The following is a 15,244-nucleotide window of genomic DNA, read 5'->3' as shown; positions in this document are numbered from 1 at the left end:
AGAAGCATCTTGGTAAGTAAAATGAAAAAAGTATGGATAAAATGCCAAATTCCAACTTTACGTTAAATAACTAATTCCTACACATCAGCAAAGTAAACAAATCTGGGCACAGTTTTGTTTTGAACAGATAACTATTAGCAGTCAGCCTCTTGTTGCAAATGGATCATCATATTGTAAAAACATCACGTTATACTGTACAAAAATTTGCAGAAAAAATAATCATATCAACTACATATGAGATTAGAGCTGTTGTACTGTTTGTTGCTGAATGAAACAGTGTTTGTAATTTAGGAGAATTTAGAAGGCCTAGTACCTGAAGGCATTTCAAGTATTAATTTACTGTACAGCTAACGGAGAGGAAACAGAATCCCTGGACAGAACAACTCATCCCTTATTACATTAAACTAATTGTGTACACGCTGAACACATCTGTATATCCTCAGTATTAATCTACATTAGCCTGTTACAACCACAAACTCAAAATGGAGAAGAAAGGATCAAGAATAAGAAAAAGGAGTGCATGCTGATAACAAACCATCCTCAAAGAAAAGACAGTAAGAGACAAACCATCCTGCACGATAACTCTTCTCTAAAGAATCAGCTTCTTTTTCATGGTCTTCTCGAAGCGTTGAGCCGGGATAACCCCTTAGAAGGTTGCAGCATTTTAACCCAGAATGGTAGTTGTACCCTACTGAACTTTAATTTCCATTAACCATCTTAAACATATATTGGGGAAAAAATCACTGTTTCTGTTGAAATGAAAGTGCTGTAAGAAAACAGGCTCAGGCTTTCTAAATGATAAAATCTTAACCCGATTCTGAAATTTTCTCAAGAGTGGAAGCATCTAAATGAACTTGTGAAAGTTTAGAAAGCATGTAAATCAGAGGTTGTGAAAAAAATGAAAATAAATCAAACATCTTTAATTTAGTTTAATTAAATATTTAAAAATGTGAAGCAGTTCTACTTGAAATAACTTACAATAATATTATTTCAGTTAGCAACTGAAATACCTGCTCAGAATATAATACAAATATTAAAATATAAATTCATAAATTTATAATAAAATACATTAATATATTTACCAATAAACGATCCAAGATTTGAGTTTTTAAAAGCGCCAGAGTTACTTATAATAGCGCAGTTATTATATCTTTCATCTAATGAGAATAATGGAAAATTTGGTATTCTAACACCTAAATCAGTACCAGCAAATGGCTCATCTTTCCCATCTATAGTTCTAATATGGGGGGTTACTTTCGATAATTTACAAACTAATTCCTGAGATGATCCTGAAATAAGAAATAAATAATAATAATAATAATTTAAGGTTTAATTAGCTTACATTAATTAATAACTAATTAGCTTTTCAACTTCAAAAAAAAAATTTCATGAAAGCTGCCACAGAAAGAAAAATATATTAATGAGTTTTATGTTGATTTTTTATATATATCTGTACATGCAATTAAGAGCTTTTATTTTAATATGTATTCTCCATTGACCTTTTGTTGTTTTAGAAAAACTAGTAAAATTTTTCTTGAGAAAGTTATTAAAATTATGGTTCAAATTTTAAATTTAAAACAATTTTTTGAGAAAACCTAAAAAAACCTTTACAATAAACTATAAATAATTAGCTATACAAAAAACCTCTCAGTGCAGTACAAGAGTACCTGCTCATAAAATACAGTACAATACTCATGAAATACAGTATTCATGAAATACAGATATATTAGTTATACTAATAGATATACCTTCATGTTTATTCTTCTGTACTTCTGCACATAATTCATGTCGATACATAAATTGTATCCACATAATTTATTAAATCTTTTTCTTATACATCTTTTTTTATATCTTTCTTTTTATTTAACATGTTAATTTATGCCAGCATTTCGTACTGAAGTATACAAGATTTGAATCATTCATAAAAAAAAAAATTATTCATTTAATTTTTAAATGTGGCAGAAAAGATATTTAATGTATAAAACAGATTAAAAATTTAAAAAAAATACAGACAATTCAAAATGATTTTTCTGATTTCAAATAACTATTTTTTCTTATCAATCGTAAAACTAAAACTAAGCGTACACCAATGAAATTAAAAATCTTAAACTTTTAAAAGATCAGTTAGTGAAGTGAATAAAAACCAGTATTTACTTTTACTTGCAATTATACAAGTGTCTACTTGCAGTTCTGTGAATAAACAACGGTAAACCAAATACTTGACAAGTATTCTCTTTACTTGTAAAATAGGGAAGTGAATAACCTTTACTTATCAAGCGTTTACTTGTAACTACAAGACTTTACTTAAAACGAGTGAATATAATCCTAAGTTCGGAACAGTATTGAAGTATTTACAGGTAGAATTTCAAGGTAGCTATTTAGTAACCTTATCAAACTTTCATTTAATTTTTTATACTTGGTATGGCTGCCTTTGTCAACATTCGTCAACCAAAATCTTACAAAGAAAGGCGAGTATTGAGTCCAAGAAGATATGAAGAACTAATTCATTTTACAAAAGAATCAATTGAATTTTTGACGAACACTTTTTTGGAAGAAAGTAATGAAAAGCGAGGAAGTGCTCTGTCATCGCAACAGAAGATGGAAGTATTTTTGCGGTACTTATCAGACCCTGGATTTCAAAACGGTGTCAGTGAAGAATTCGGGATTCACCGTTCTACAGTATGCAAAACTTTTGATTACGTTCTGAATAAAATAAACGAAAAGGCATCCGAGTGGATTCACTTTCCACAGAATGCTCATGAGTTAAATGAAGCCAAGAGAAAATGGAGTTCTCGCTTTAAAATGCCGAGCGTAATATGTGCTGTGGATTGCACGCACTTAGAAATAAATAAACCAGCACGCTACGGAGACTGTTACGTAAACCGTAAGAAATATCCCAGCATCAACGTTCAGGTAACATGTGATTCCACTGAAAAAATCACTAGCGTTGATGCTTCTTGGCCGGGTAGCACCCATGACAGTCCCATTTGGAAACGGCGCAGTGTCTGCTAAACCATGGCTAAATTTAATGGTACAGTATGCCTTTTGGGAGACAGTTTTAAAACGCTGTTACGAAATCATTTTATATGGCATCTAAGTCTCTTATTTTGTTTATACGATGTAAAATGTTTTATTTAGACTAGAAAGAATATGACCATTTTTTTCTCACAAAATGTATAGCTTATCTTACTAGCAACATATCGATGTATTGAAACACATAATAAATTATGATATACGGCACGCAAAAAAAAAAAAGAAGGAATTTGTGGTCACAAATACGTCACTTTACTTTAGGTCTATAAATATCTTTTCTGACAAATGATATCGGTAAACATGTAACACATAACGATTCGTAATGAATAAGAGTTTACAGTAAAAATGGTTTTTTGTCAATATGAATAGCCTTTTGAGTGGTGGGAATTTTTATAAAACGTAGTTTTCTGAATCTACGTTCACTTATACTAACATATGTTACTAATCTGTGATTTATGACACGGGTTTTTCATCATATTTTGCCCAATTTTCAACTGATTTGCTTGAAAGTATTATTTTTAAAATCAGCAAACTATGTTTCATAACAGAAAGAAAAAAAAATGTCGCTAATAAAAAACGCGGTAGAAATGCGCAAAATAATTCTGCAATTAAATTATCGTAATTTTTGAGGCAATCAGATACCAACATATTTTCGCGGATACCAATCAACCGCGGATCATTGTGATGGGAAAAGATTAAAACAAAAGAAACGTTTGATGTATTGACAAACATGTCTGAACATGATGATCTACAGCATATGAATCATATAAGTGTTTACTTGATAAGTAAAGAAAATACTGGATAAGTAAAAGCAAAATGGGAAAACTACTGGCAAATACTTGGACAACTACAAATGTTACAAGTGTTTACTTATAAGCATTAGTAAAAGTTTATTCACTTAGTCTCAAGGGTTTACTTTACTTGACCAGTATTTACTTTAAAGTAAAAAGTATAGTTTATTCACTTCACTAAGTATTATGCTAGGTCCCTCTAATAACAGTTCATGTATTCAGACCGACAGGAAATGGTAAATTAACAGCACAAGGCTTTCAGCATTCAAAATGTGTACTGATAAATAACTCTGCAGATTAGATTTGGTATGAAACTGATCTGCTAAGCATACTGATTGTACATCAGTAATATACGCGATTAATTGGATATTTGTATAAATGCAAGATCACAGCAGAAGTGTGCATGCCTGAGTAAATATAAAAAGAATAGAAACAAAGCAATGCAACCCAGTAAGTTAATCTAACATATGTCAGTTGACAACTATTAATTTCACAGGTGACAGTTTGTATGTTCTAAGGGAATGTTGAATTATAATGCCGTGCAAGTTGCATTTACTACAAGCTCTAGGGCAGCAGTACAAGTTACATTCAATATTTAATTTTAAATTATACCATTTAAGGTTAACAATTTTCCATTGTAAGGTAAACCATTCAATCATTCATTACAATATAAATGTTTGCAGAAAAGACATGGAAAAATTATACGCAACAATTAAGCAAGAACAAGACTCATCTAAGATTAACTTTTTCTGTGCTACTCCCAGAGTAAAAGTTTATTCTTTTCTTTTCATCAGAAAATACATTAATTGTTCATCCGTATCTGAATTGCTGTGAAACAGGCTACTTTCACTTAAATCAAGATTCCAGCGACTAAATTTTCCATCAAAGTGGGTGCCACTTAACCGGCATGTAAAGGTTCAATTCACTATTACCTCGATGACATGCATCCATGTCATTAGATAAGTCTCACTGTATTCCATGATCTGATCTACAACTGGCCTCTTAGGTTATAATTTTACATTACACATCTTTTTCTATAGATACATCAGAGAATGGATTTCCAAAACTCTGTATGTACAACAAAATGTCATTATTATTGTCAAGAAATCAATAACAATAAACATGTTAGAAGTTTAACAATAATGTGATTACAGGTTTAAAGTACAAACATATAAAAATTTTGAAAATTGCTGACATTTGTAGTGAGTGTCGGAACTCTATTCCAATATCCATGATAAGCTGAATTACTGTAAAACGTCTTCAAGGTGGGTTCTGAGATGGTCGACTCAAAATTACAGACATCTCAGTTCAAGTTTGTATGGAACTTAAATGATGGTTTTTTGTAAAAAGTAATGCATTTTTAGATCGCATTGTAGCTCGTGATAAAACTTGGATTCATCATCCAAAAACACAGTTTCATCTTTGATGAAGCAAAAACACAGTTCGTCAAAGTAGATGTGTTTAATCCACATGAAAATTAATTTTATATACTGCATAATCATTATCAATAAACCATTATAAATAAATTAGTGAATAATTCTACAATAACCTTAAATCACTATCTAGTTTTTAACTATATTTTTTTTTTTACAGTACTAAGTATACAGTTAAAAACACTAAAGTAAATTACTACTATAATACACAGGTTTTGTAAAAACAATTTTCTAAACATGATTCAGTAACATTTTAAAATTTTCTACCTTGACATCAGATCTAAAGTACTAGCAGCTTCCCTAAAAAATAAACTATCATAATGAATTTGAAAGTATTAGACAAAAAAATTAAAGACAGTTTACACAAATATATTAAAGTCAGTTAAACAAAGTAAAAAGGAATTCAGGAAAAAGAAAAATATTTACCTCACAATAAAATAATTTAAAAAACCAAACTTAAAACAATAGTATAAATTCTTGAAATAAAATGCACCTAAAAAGAAATGAAAAACAATAAATTAACCAAAATAATATAACAAAAAATAATAAAGAGTAAAACTAAATAACTATGATAATAATAATAAACCAACATTACTACATAATCAAAAGGGCACTGATACAAAAAAAAGGCTTTACAAAAAATTTGTTTGAGATTTTCCAGTATATTTTTTGTGGCAAGAGCATAATTGTGAAGAAAGCAGTACATCCATTCCACCCTTGGTATAAGATGATCTTTTAATTTTTTCAGACATCCAATGTTCTTTCTGTTATCGCCTTTGCACATCACTACATACTGCAATACATTTTGTTCAATCTATGCGATAGTTTTTAATAGCTTCATAAGATACATCAAAAAGACATTGTCCTGTTGCACGACCAGATCTTGATTTGCAAAACAACATATTTTCTTTGATTGATTAGCCCCTATCACATTCATATCTCACAAAACATAAGAACTGAGAAACGTTTGCCAAAACTGTTGATTCATCAAATTGAATATCAAAAAATTCACTTGACCTCACTAGCTGAATTAACTGATTGTGAACATCGGCAGCCATGACATAAATTTGCCTTGCTACTGTATCGTTAGAATGTGGAATTTTTTTGCTTCTTCCACACCTAATAACATACTGATCATATCAATTGCAGCAAGCAATATGAGGTTTTCTGCAGTTGTATGGGGTTTGGACATCTTGGCTACTCTTAATGCTATGAAATAAGTTGCTTCTTCGCTGTAATTTTATCAGTATGACTTGATTTACAAATAGAAGTTTGTTGATTTCTCAGAGTATGTAATTTTTTTCAAAAAATTCAAAGAGTTTGCTTTTATGATCCAGATGTTTAATTTCCAAGTGTCAAATTAATTCTGATGGTTCATGCTTTCATCAGAGAGGATTTGAAAGCAAACAACGCACCATGGCTTTCCATCCAATGAGGTAAAACCATAATTTAAATAATTGTCATTGTACAATTTTGTCTTTTTACCAATTAATTCACCAGATGTAGATGGCTCAATTTGTTTTTTTACAAATTTACCCATTTTGCATAAGAATCTAATTTAAAAAAACCAGTCACACTGTTCAACTGAACATTAAAAAAAACTGAACCTCAATTATTATTATTTTCAATGAAACTACATTTTTAAAAATTTAAATAAAGGCACCACATGCACGCTTTGCATTCAAAATTAAAGTGATGTTCTACAATCCCTTACACCTCTTTTATACTGCTGAGAGCATGAGCATGATGCATGATGCATGAGCATGATGCATACTGCTGAGAGCATGATGCTGAGAGTATGCATGTTTGAAACATGATACTCTCACAGTGAATATCATGCAAGCAGACTGAATTACAAGAAACATGTACACAAGTTGAAACCTGTAAATTTCTCATGTTTGTACACTTCATACAAGCTATTCATACCTGTCGCAATCAACTCAGCTAAATATTTTAACTAAGTTTCACTGGGTTGTGATAGGGAGGGGAGGGGTCACAAAATATTCATTATATATTTTTTTCACTTTTTAGGGGTCATGGAGCTAAAAAGGTTGAAAATCACTGAATTAGACTATTCTATAAGATTTATAACAGTTACTCAATAACTTTATTGTACTATAATAAAAGTCTCCCTTAAAGTATATTAACTTATTAAAAAGTTTTAAATAAGAACAGTAAAAAGTAAAAACAATCAACATGTTCAAATAATAAAAACACATTCAGGGTAATAAAAAAGGCACTAATAATGAAAACTATTAGGCAGATGCTAATTACATATAGTTGCTATTTTACAAACACATACACACTCACATACGCGCACACTAACTACTGTATACTTAACTACTACTGTAGTTAAAAGATTGTTATACGACAAAGATAAAGAAACTCAATAGCTGCTTCTCCAGTTGCAGAAAGAGAACACAGGAAATAACCCAAATATAATGAATATGAATTGCTTGGAAAAAATCAATAATAGTATCTAGCAATGTTATACATAAGAGTAAATATAGTTAACTAAAATACACATAACAAGAAAAATCACTCATAAAATGAATCTAGCTTATAATAGATAAGAGTTCAGAGTTTTGTAAATAATTAATTATTTACATCCCTTTAATGAATGGAAATACATTTCTTTATGATCTAAATTAAAAAGAAATTACAATGAATGACAGTCTTAGATAACAGTCTAAGATATAATGCAATGTGTAATTTCTGACAATTTTCCAAGCATCAAAAAAATGGTTGAGTACACTACTTTGAAAATACTAAAACAACAACTACAATGTTACAACTAGGAACATTCATATGTCTACATACAAAAGAGCAAACAATAATTCTCTAGATATCCACAATGTAAGTAAAAATGAAAAGTCAAAATTTTTTTAATGTATCTAGAAATAGTATTTACTTTAATAAATCTGGTATTAGACATGGATGTCGGCAATTTAAATTAAATAATGAAAAATAAACGGATACTTAAAATTTTTTTTTTCTATTAACATTTTGAGACAGCGACTGTCTAATAGGCAAGTGATCAAATTATTAATTTTACGGTCTAGGTGGATGAATATCTATACTAATAGTACACAATATGCAACTAAAAAAACAAATTACGCGATTTTTAAATAAGTGTACTGGGAAATTCTAAGATGAGGTGAAAATCTGTGCCGGTAGGGAAATTCAGTGAAGCAGAAAATTATGGATTTTTTTTTCATTTCTCAAACAAATTTTCTTTCTGATATAACCCACATGCCCTAGCACATTAGAATTGGTAAATAAATATTAGTGTTATGTAACCTTTACAGTTGTTATATAATAATATGCAAGAAAGCTTTTATATAACCAATTTTTCAGATAACTGATCGTCTACTGTAACTGGAAGTTACATGCTCTAGTACATTTAAATCCACACATTACAGTGGATAGGTGGATATATAAAACAATCAATTATACAATTATTGTAAAAGAATTTCTGTTTCTCCTCATTTTTTATGACCACATAGATCACTTTAGTCAGTCCATTCCCAAAGTCTCTTCAAATGGACTATTTGAACCTTGTGGTCCTCCCAGTACTTTTTCATACGTTCTAATCTGTGTGTCCTTTGGGAGTTGAAAATGTTCATGTTATGAGTTTCTTTCTTGTGAGTGTGAAAAGTAAGTATTTTTGTCCTTGATTTTTTAGTTTAATTTTATTTTGTCTGTAGCGTCTTCTGTTGCTGAAAGGCCAATTTCCTTCAGATCCTCTCTTATTTCACTGATCCATCTGCAACCTGTATTGATGTTTTTCGAGTCGAGACTGTATGAACCAACTGTTTCAGAAGTCTTGAATCTTGCATCTTTATGATGTGTACAAAGAATCATAGTCCCCTCTAATGCATGGTATCAGTGATGGGTTCTAACTCTTTATACATGACTTCATCAGGCATGATCCAACATTGCCTGTCTTTCTGGTAATTTTTGTTGATGCAGGTTGTTTGAATTCTTCTTTTGATATTCTGGCGTCTGTCAGTCTTTGATTGTTCATTCAGGTGGAAGTGTTACTGCTGCATACATGGCTTTTGGTTTTATAACTGTGTTGTAATCCTATTTTTGGATTTATGGATAGACTTTTTTACTGTAGGTCTACTAGGTTAATTTTTGTGTATTAGCTAGTTGCATCGTGGCTTTTGCTGTCTATGGGCTCCTGCTGCATGGAAGGAAGCTCGTGGAGGGAGGTTGAACTCTGAGCCACTAAGCTTACAGGATGCTTGAGCTGTGGGGGTCATTAGTAAAGGATGACATTTAGCCTGGCAAAGACCATGATGATGCTCCTCCAAGGCCGTTTGGCAGTGAGTCCATGTTTTGATGGCAGGCCAGCATATAAAGTATGTTCAGGTTCAAAAGTACCACGGGATGTTTCTTCATGAGGAACTGCAATTTAAGAAGCACCTTTAATATGTAGCGGAGAAGGCCTGCAAAGCCTTCTTCGGTATTCAACGTGTGGTCAGTCCTGATTGGGGTCTTAATTTTAAGAACATGAGCTAAAGGCATGTGTGATGCTGTTATGCTATATGTGGCGCCTGTTTGGAAGGATAAGCTAAAATATAAAAGTTATCAGGACATATTATAATGGGCTCAACACCTAATATTGTTAATGGTAATGGGTGGTTACTGTACTATTTCACGGGAGGCAATCTTGGTGATTGCAGGTGTGAAACTGATAGACTTGATTGCGTCTGAGAAGTAGAAGTGGTATGTTGCTAAGAACAACTGGTGAGCTGACTTTGGATAAAGTTTGAGAAATTGAACATGTCAATGTCTTGTGGCAGGCTAGATGGGATGAGACAGAGGGTGGGCGTTATATGCATGATCTCTTTCCAAATGTTGTTGTTTGAAGGACGCCTCTTGAGTAACCCTAATAAAAATGTGATGCAATTTCTTTCCAGCAATGGTGCTTTTAGGGCTGGACTGCAAAAATTTGACCTGATAGATTCTGGGATGTGTCCTAAGTGTGGACAATTGGGCAACACCTACCATGTTCTTTATGAGTGCTCGAAATACGAGTTGATGCACATGGAGACCATCTGTCAGCTTGATCTTATCGGGTCGGCGTTAGATCTCCGTGTAAACTGGAGAAGCCAGGCCGAATGGGCAATATTGGAGTTTTATAGTGTGTTCTTGGCAAAGGAAAGGATTGCTGAGGAGATTTAGAGCCCTGTTTGGATTTTTTTTGTATTCTGTTTTTGTTGATGTTTTGTTTTATAAATTATGTTTTTGTTGTTTGTCCTTTGTTTTGTTTCAATGTTACTATGTTGTTATTCTTCTGTGTAATATTTTTATATTTCATGTTGTGTGCTGAACTCACTTTTACCTTCTATGGGTAGGTAGTTCATTTCCTTTGTTTAGTTAAGTCCTTTCAGTCTTACTTGACTCAGTAAGATGTGTTTTGTTTTGAGTTCATTAAATAGTAGTACACCGATGGGAATGTCTCTAGTGGCATTCGCATCAGTGGTATCGTGACCAAGGTGGACTGGAATATGTCAAAAGCCGAGGTTTCGAAGATGACCTCTGGTAAAGACCATAAGGGCTAGTAATGGAGGGGTGGTGGAGAGTGTCTTCCCCTACGGGGGTCAGGATGTTTTAGCTTGTTTGGATTCAGGTTTTTTCATTTCGTTATTTATTTCTCCAAGGTATTTAAATTGGGTAACTATTTTGAATTGATTACCGTTTATGTTTACTTCCTTTAATTATGTTGGTTTTTGGTACATAATTTCTGTCTTTTTGAATGATATTTTGAGGTCAATTTTATTTGCAATGTTTTGAAGTTCTAATATCTGTGTTTTAGCTTCATCGATGCCATTTGCTAACTGTGCCAAATCGTTGGTGAAGCCAAGGCAGTTTGTTTTGATTTTTAGGTCTATTTTTATTTTTGCGGGCATTTTTTGAGTTATCCATCATTTCCATCTCCAGAGGACAGTTCAATAGTAAAGTGAGAGTTCAACACCTTGGTGCAATTCTGTTTTGATCTAAAATGGTTCTGAGAGTTCAACTCTGAATTTCACTTTTGGCTTTAGTGTTTGTGATGGTCAGTTTTATCAAGTTTAATTTGTGATGTAGTTCGAGGTTTTCAATAGGGATTTTTTTCTGTGGATATAATCGTATGCTTTCTTGAAGTCTACAAACATTATTACCATGTCTCTGCTTTTTTGTAGCGAGTGGATGAGGGCTGTTTAAGTGTTCTAATAGTTCTTTGATCCAGACGATTAGCAGTTTATGAAGGGCAATTTCTTCTAGTCTTCTCACATGTTTCTTGATCTCTGAAAGGGTCTGATCTTCTCTTACTGCTTTGTAGTTCTCCATCTCACCCAGTGCTAGGTAGACTTCTTTTACTCTAGGAGAGTTGATGTTTTCTAGTGGTGTTGTAACTGGGATGATGGTGTCAAAGTTTAGGAGTTCTATTTGTTCTTCTCAATTTAGGAGTTAGTTGAAATATTTAGCTAGGATTTCCACATTGCCTTTACTGTTATGGGCTAGATTGTTGTTTTCATCCTTCATTAGTAGGGTTGGGGGTTTGTATTTTTGGAGTTGTTTTTTGAAGGTTTTGTAGTAGTCTCTTGACTGTGTTTTTAGAATTATAAATAAATATAAATCTTTTACAATAAAGTAAGCAGATGCCTATTTTTAGCACAAAAACATGAGGAAAAACCGCTTCCCCATAGGAAAAGAGGAATTTAAGCTACTTCAGAGGAAGTCGAGGTAATTTAATCTAATTCTATTTGATTTATCTGTTATAAATTACACCTTTGATAAAGGGAAAATATAAATTTACAATTATTTTTAGACTTTGTATTATTATTATTACTATTATAGTAATAAAACTACCATTATATTTACCAATATTGGTCGACCTGACACCATTGAAAAAAACATTATATGGATTATCATTCTTTGATTTAAATACACTGCTTTCATCATGCATTACTTGACGAAGCCTTACAATCAGTTTGTTTTTAAATGCAGCCAACCTACAAAAAAAAATATATAGAAAATAAATTCACTATTATTTTACACGATCCAAAAGTTACTTTACAATTCTAATTTTTAACCACAGAAACAGTCCTATAATAATTACAAGGGTGTTTTTAAAGTAAGATGTTTTGAATTTGCTACCTTTACATATGATGTAAACAGATTACACTTGGACAGGTGCGTTATTTCAAGCAACAGTCAGCTGTCAGCAACAATAGTTTAGTCATTACATTGTAATCTGTTTATATTTATCTATTTATATTGGGTGCTAAAATTCACGACCACACAGAGTGTGAGATATAAGGAGTAATCTTCGTACAAAAAACAATTCTGTGGCTGAAATTCACAGGTAAATTTGTAAGGTTTACAGGTTGAATATTATGAGTGATGCTGAAGTAAGACAGTGATGCCATTTGTTTTGAGAAGGGCAAACGAATGTTCACAATTAATAACTGCCTAAAATATGTTGGAACGTAGTATGTGATAACAGATGATTTAATTGAAAAAGTTGTCCAAAAAACTTGATAAAACCAGCATTAACCGTGCCATAATTAGCATAACGTAATCATGACATTATTCATTAACCATATTAACGTAACTGTGCCATAATTGCCTTTGATTTTCCTGATGTTTCACGATCTTCGATTTCTGAAGTTTTGATTGAAAAATTGGCTATAAAAAATTGTTTGCTGTGCGGTGGCCAAAGATGTTAACCAACATGCACAAGCAAAAATGTCTTGCTGCAGCACGTGAATTTTTGTAGTTATGAAAATGAGGGTGATAAATGTTTGAACACATTGATACTGAAGATAAACCCTTATCTTATTCTTATTCAAATGTAAAGATAAAGCAGCTGTAAATATGATGGTGGCATTCATCATTTCCTAGCTCTAAGAAGTTCAAAAGAGAACATTTGGTAAGAAACCTATAGCTACTGTTTTTTGGTGACTTATTTGTCAAATTTAGTGATCGCGGAACTGCTGTGAACACAAATATGTATGGTGAAACGTTAAAAAAAATCTTAAAATAGTTGTAAAAAACAAACAATATTGAAGACTATCCTGTACGATTTTGTTTTTTCATTACAATGTTTGGCCACACATGACAAATCAGACAGTGAGGCGATTGGAAAATTTTCAATCATTCACCCCATCCTATAGCCCTGATTTTGCTCATGGCAAATACAGTTAGTTTTATGTGTAATTAATAAACTTTGCTCATGGTTCTCAAATTTGTTTTTCTTTCATAAAGTACCTTGCTTTAAAAACACACTTCATATTTATTTTTATAAGATAAAAATATTTTTAAATAATTCTGTGAGTTGATGGTTAAACATCATACCAGGTCAAACATCAGTAGAAAAAAAATTTACACATATATTTTTAAATTTATGTTAATAAAATATGATTTATTTATACATTTTCTGAACCATTTTCTAATAACATGCAAAGATTAGTTTTAAAAATTCTTTCTTTTTCAAATTTTTATACAACTCAATTCAACACTTGATATTTAAAATTTCTTATAAAATAAAAAAACCTATTTAAACAGAAAAATAATAATGTAACTCAATTTTTTTAGTCATGACTTAATATTTAATTACATCTAAATATCAGTACAACAGGTGAATGATGATAGATAACTTCCTTAATAGCTTATGTACTATATAATTTATTGAGCCTGTTTTCCTTCTTTCACTACTTGCTGTGGTTTGTTCATGGAGAGAAAGGTGCTTCTTAAAATAGGCTAGCATAGAAGAAAGAGTAGAGTCCGTCTACCTCATTTCTTTGCTCTACCAAAGATCATATATAATCATCATTCCTTACAATTTTATATTTCTGTTTTTAATACTGCTATAGCAAAATTTTAATTTTTTAAATGTACATAATTTCTTCTTTTTTTTCAACATTCATGATTTTTACATGCAGTGCAGTAAATATTTACAGTCAAGGTCAGTTCATTTTGTCAAATGCAGTTCATTGGTTTCTTTTCACGAAGATTGATATTTGTTACAGTTTAATGTATAACTTACTACATTTTCTTTTGTACTTTTCCATGAAAATGTATTGCCATTTCATATTTTTATACAAAAATATTTCACTGGCTGCAGGTATAAGTAAGCATAATAATAATAATAATAATAGTACACTAATTTTTTAATATACAAAAAATTGCACATGAGTAACACTGAATAATTTTGAACAGTTAAAGACAGACCAGTATACAACAGTAATAGTACTATCACTGAACAGTTAATTTTACTTAGTCTAATTTTCAGTGACACAAAAAAAAAGTTATTTCTCTTCAACTTTGAGTTAACAAGATTTAGAAACCAGTGTATAATCCCTTCCCGATCAACTTTCATTCATCTAAAAAAAGTTTTTTTTTTTTCATAATTATGTTATAGACAATTAATTTATTAGTATAAAGGGAATGAAGTGCAACAGGAAGGATGATATTGAATTAAATATTAAAATATGGGACATAACGTGCCAAAAATTGAAGAATTTTACTATTTAGGAAATAAAATTACAAAGGATAAATGAAATAAATTAAAGATAAAAAGAAGTTTTGCACAAATAAGGGAAGGTTTAATAGTTAAAAAAACATCCACTAGTACTGAATATAGATTAAGAATTTAAAATAAAAATTCTTAAAAATATTTCTAAGGCGTTTAGTGCTGAGGTAGAAAAAAGGATGGTATGAAATGAAAATGGCCTTTAAAATATAATGGTGCTGTAGAATATTAAAACCAAGGTGGGTTTATAAAATTCAAACTGAAGAAGGGTTATGTCGTACAAAAGAGGAATGAGATTTGCGACAATATTTTGTAAAGAGGAATTTAATAAGATATCCAGGTTTAGATAATTTGGTGATGAACAGACTGTATTCCTTTATAATTAAGGCAAAGATTAGAATATAAAAATCAGATAGGTGAAGATATATTAAATACATTGTGATTACACAGAACAGAAA

The 15,244-nt window shown here is 31.1% G+C and overlaps 1 protein-coding gene across 1 annotated transcript in view; it reads right to left on the bottom strand.

Annotated features, from left to right (window-relative positions):
* The window catches only part of SiaT (beta-galactoside-a-2,6-sialyltransferase), a 44,384-nt gene that overhangs the window by 16,910 nt on the left and 12,230 nt on the right, over window positions 1-15,244 (bottom strand). The window contains exons 4-5 of the mRNA XM_075379614.1: window positions 12,134-12,264; window positions 1,083-1,289 (exon numbers count right to left, since the gene is read on the bottom strand). Coding sequence (XP_075235729.1) covers window positions 1,083-1,289; window positions 12,134-12,264 — 338 coding nt within the window. The remainder of the gene's footprint in view (window positions 1-1,082; window positions 1,290-12,133; window positions 12,265-15,244) is intronic.

The sequence above is a fragment of the Lycorma delicatula genome, chromosome 12 (genome assembly GCF_047948215.1).
Source record: "Lycorma delicatula isolate Av1 chromosome 12, ASM4794821v1, whole genome shotgun sequence".
In the NCBI taxonomy this organism is placed as follows: domain Eukaryota; kingdom Metazoa; phylum Arthropoda; class Insecta; order Hemiptera; family Fulgoridae; genus Lycorma; species Lycorma delicatula.
The sequence above is the reverse complement of the archived record's forward strand: the minus strand, read 5'-3'. Positions and strand labels throughout refer to the sequence as shown.